Source organism: Chinchilla lanigera, unplaced genomic scaffold (assembly GCF_000276665.1).
Source record: "Chinchilla lanigera isolate Chin_1 unplaced genomic scaffold, ChiLan1.0 scaffold00052, whole genome shotgun sequence".
Classification (NCBI taxonomy): Eukaryota; Metazoa; Chordata; class Mammalia; order Rodentia; family Chinchillidae; genus Chinchilla; species Chinchilla lanigera.
In genome coordinates, this window is record NW_004955453.1 from 10,822,663 (window position 1) to 10,827,195 (window position 4,533).

General features: G+C 46.9%; 1 protein-coding gene across 1 annotated transcript; it reads right to left on the minus strand.

Annotated features, from left to right (window-relative positions):
- Positions 1–314: 314 nt before the first annotated feature.
- Positions 315–3,529, minus strand: Kcne4 (potassium channel, voltage gated subfamily E regulatory beta subunit 4). Its single transcript, XM_005395490.2, is given in 2 exon segments — positions 315–2,686; positions 3,223–3,529. Coding segments are annotated over 2 exon segments (669 nt in total). The 5' UTR covers positions 3,354–3,529; the 3' UTR covers positions 315–2,148.
- Positions 3,530–4,533: the final 1,004 nt, after the last annotated feature.

A 4,533-nucleotide genomic window follows, 5' to 3' on the forward strand; every position in this document is an offset into this window, starting at 1 on the left:
CATCTTGACAACACTTGTCAACTTAGTACACATTCAAGTCCAAAAGCTTCCTAGCCTTTGGAGTAGCTGATGCAGGACTGTCCTCGGCTTGTTCCCCCTTCCTTGCAAAGCAGGTTGAAGTCTAACAAAGGATGGAAAAGCCATACTTGGCTCCCCCCATGATTTGGGCAGCAGTAGGATACGCCTTCAGCAGAGCCTTGATTTGGAAAAATGTGCACGATCCAGAGATGGCTTGGAGCACATGCCTGTGATGTCTCCAAAATGAGAGATTGCACTGAAGAATCAAAGAAAGAACACAAGACTTCCCATGGAAAATGTGTTTGTTTATTTAAATTAAAAAATATTGTGAAAATTACAAACTGTTAAATACAAAAGACAATTCTATACAACTCAATAGAATAAGAAGGAAGTATATACATCACTTTTTAACAGGCGCAGATAGACTTGCACCAAACTTCAGGATTAAGCAATGGAAAATGTGACACCGCACATGTCCGTCGCAGTAAAGTTTCAGAATTCAAGTGATTCCAGGCAACAGGCCAAACTTAACTTGGCTTCTTTCAACTTAAACGGCCCCCTTTGGCGTACATCTACACTCTGAATTTTAAAGTGAATTTTAACCCTGTTCCCCCAAACATAAATTTCCTCTGGCTGCATGTCAAAGCAAACTGATAAACCAGTTCCAACACTGTTAACCCTTCCATAGGAACTATCCTCCTTTTTATGTCTCCAATCCAGGGACAGTATGTTTTAAAAAATAATAACAAAAGGTTTTTTTCCTAGGACTAAATTTGACCTTTTGGTGTGTCTTGTCTTCAAGGGCTAAAAGTTTCTGCTACAAAGGTACTGATGACAGGAATACTGTACATGGCAAGCAGTTGTGAGATATCCTTTTAGACTTCTCCTTCCCTTAGCTGGGAGTGTTCACAGCCCACCATGCAGAGAACTTTGCAGACCAAAATGTGGTACAGTGTCTGCCTCTTTGGTCCAATCCTGGGAAAACTACAACAGAGCTGGTTTGTGATTAGCCCTGAATTCCCCAGTCACATGTATTCAGAGTCTCCAACTGCTCCTTTAAATCAACAAATCCTTTTTACAGACTAACTGGCCAAAGGGGAAACATTTCGTCCAAGCTTCTTCACACCAGGCCTTGGAGGATTTATCACAGAGTTTAAAATCGAAAGACATCCTCCCGGCCCCCTGGGGCGGCACATCCTCTGGAGCGCCGTGAAGCCAATAAGCCTCTTGACAACATGCCCAGGACCACACAGCAAATGACTATCAATCTGGAGGCACAGAACTTGGACCCCAGCTTGAGTGTGCGTGATACAATACCACATTGTAAGGTCCCCTAGTATGTTTCTCCCAGCTCAGAGACTAGGCTGGGAAAATGAACAACAGCAGAGGGAATGGCATGACCTTGCTCAACCCCGTCATTCTTACCCCTTCTGGAAAGATCCTGAAGAGCCTTCTGCATGGTCATTTAGAGGATAGACTCTACGGAAGCTTTTGACCACAGGAGGTTGTGCCAGCATTCTGGACCGTCACAAGTCACAATACCAGTTCATCTCTTACGAACTCAGCTAATGTTGATAAGTTTAAAAGTTGCCTTTTCCCCCTTCCATTGTACAAACAGGTTGGGTTGAGAGTTCTAGTTTTCTCCCATCAAAAAATCCTCCATCAAGTTTTTCCCCTCTAATCCAAGACTTCCCAAAAAAGCCTGTAACCCTCTGTGATCTAACACCACAGGTACGCAGTAGTGCTACTTACAGCCAATCACATCTAGAAGAACAGAGCTCTAGGCCATGAGCAAATCACAACTAGTCCCTCAGCCCGCCCTAGGCATTTGAAAGATGGTGCAAAAATTACCCAGGGCAACCAGTGAGAAAAGGACAAGCACATCAGTCTGCCAGGTTCTGAATGGGAACCCCACACTCAGGCCCCAAAGTAAATGTACACGCTGCACGTTTTCAGGGCGTAAGGACCTCGAGGCCTGTGGATGAGCCCTGTCTCCCACCCTACCCCATTTCTGGGGGTCTTTTCAAAGTGACAGCTGCACTGAAGAAAGTGAAACAGACACTTGAAAATTACCTTTCCTATCTCTAAGGGTGCTGGCTGATGCAGCCACCTTGAGGGGCCCCGGGGGTGCTAGGAATTCTGGTGAATGTTCTCTGAGGACCCCTCACTGCTTTCGTTGAGAGGCGTCTCCGAAGTCTCCTCCAGCTCGTCGTCTGCCACCTCCTCCTGGATGGTGAGGTGCACGTCCGGGGAGGAGGACTCGGAGCTCACGCTGTCCCCCTCCATGGAGCAGAGCGTGCAGGACAACGCGGGCGCCACGCTCTCCTGCAGCATGTTCAGCATCATGGGTACCTGCACCGACCTCAGGCCGGACACCACGGGCAGCGGCTTCATGGCCTCCCCCCAGAGCCTCTCCTCGTCTTTGTACAGCAGCAGGAGGCTGGACTTCTTCTCCCGCCTCTTGGACTTCATGTAGCCCAGCATGATTCCAATCAAGAAAATGCCGTAGAAGGACATGACCACCAGGACGTAGAAATACTCGTTCCCATTGCTGCTGCCACTGCCGGGCACATGGGACTGCAGGGGCCTGCTGGAGGCGGCGGTGCTGGGGTGTGTGCTGTTCAGAGGCTCCATCTTCCACACGGAAGCACTGCACACACGGCAGGGTCTGGGGAGAGAGCTGCAGGTTAGAGCTCTCCCAGTGCAGGCTACACAGAAGCACGTGTGTGAGCACGGGGTTTGTGAGATCACAGTACTAGAAAAGCTTACAAGTGCATGAAAGAAATAATAGCAAGAAGTCCCACCAAACAGTTAACAGGGCTTAGCTGTGCAAACTTGGAGAGGCTGGAGGAGAAAAGGGAGGGGACAGGGAAAGTGAGACACTTTTTAGTGTCACAATGGTATACATCTCTGTCTTATTTATGTTTCATAAAATGAGCATTCACTATTTTTAGCCTTTAAAAAATTTCAGTAGACTACAGGGAGGCATAGGGAAAATAAATATTTTAAAAACTGAGAGACACCCTTTAACTGACAGAGTAGAAACGGTTCACATTTTGTTTCTAAAACTTCAACGTTTTCAATTCACAGAGAATTTTTCTTAGAGCCAGAAAAGAAACAGAAAGAAAAGAAAAGTTCCTCTGTCTGTAGTCAGAGGTATTACCCTTTCCAGTGTTTCTGGAGCCCATAGCATTGCTGACTTACCAAAGGTTGACGGTTTGTCCCAAGTCCTGAATTCCTAACTCGGTGAGTTCAAGAGCGTTGCTCCTCTGTGTCCGGCTCTCCGCTCTGACAGCTGTGCTGCTGTCCTGGGGATATATAGTCAAGAAATGCATCGTCACGTGTTCCGGGAGGAAGATTTACAACAGTGTTGACCGTGGCAGAATAAGCAGTGAACTCAAAGCACTGCAGCTCAACTCTCTGAACTTTGCAGCTGTGAAAAGAAAGAGACTGGGAAGTGGGAACCACTCCTCACCACCGGTGCCGAGCCAGAACTCTCAGGTGGCCGTGAAAAGTGAAAACGGGAGAAAAGAATGTGCTAAGTTGTAACCATCACCCCGAAGTCCACCCTCACTGAAAATGACTTCATGCTTCATTCCCTCTTGGGAGGTAACTGTTCTGTTACCTATGGGTTTTCAGGGACAGTCAGATCCCATCACCCGAATGAAAGATTTTTGGGGGCAAGAGCAGGGTTTGTTACCAAGAAACTAAGGCTTAAGTTTCAGTTCTTTCACAAACCATCTAATATTGATAAATCCTTTATAAACCATTCCACACCTGAGATCCATGATCCTTAAAATCATCCGGCATGGGGGAGTTTTCACACATAAGATTCTATGAACCCTGGGAACCTGAAGCTCCTTTTAGCTGAACCATGTCAAGATTTAAAGTTGGCTGATACAAATTGGCCTCTTAAAAGCCCAGGGAGATCTCACCTGTCTTATGCATGAGGCTCACAGATTTATTTTTTATAATGATTAGTTTTTAAATCTTCCGGACTCTTTTCAATGGGCTGTGTGCTGTGATGATAGATACCATGAGCAGGCTTGGCCCTGTTCGCCCATGCACAGCCTCTCCTCTGAAGCATCCCACAGGCGTCTTTCACACATCCAGTGCTGCCCCTGGCAGCTCACCAGGTCACCAGAGCAGCTGCCATTCTCCCCATGAGCCCGCTGAGCACAGTCCAAATTTTGAAAACCCAGATAAACTCTGTGTTACAATGTCTCCTCTGACCCAACCTGGAAGACTGATGCCAATCCCTCTGACCCTGACACACTTATCCTGAGAGGCTTTCATTCTGAATAACAGTAACCTGGAAAGGACCTTCTGCCTCTGGTTATCCATGACCCACGAATTGTGGCCAGACCATCTTGTGAGCCAACTGTAAAGGCAACATTCCTTATGCTTCTGCTGTTTTCCAGTTGAAGCTGAGGAGGGAATTGAAAACACCACATGTAAAGAACATGAGAAGTCCAGGTTCTGGAACTCTCCCTGGGAATATGAGTTAGTACCTGT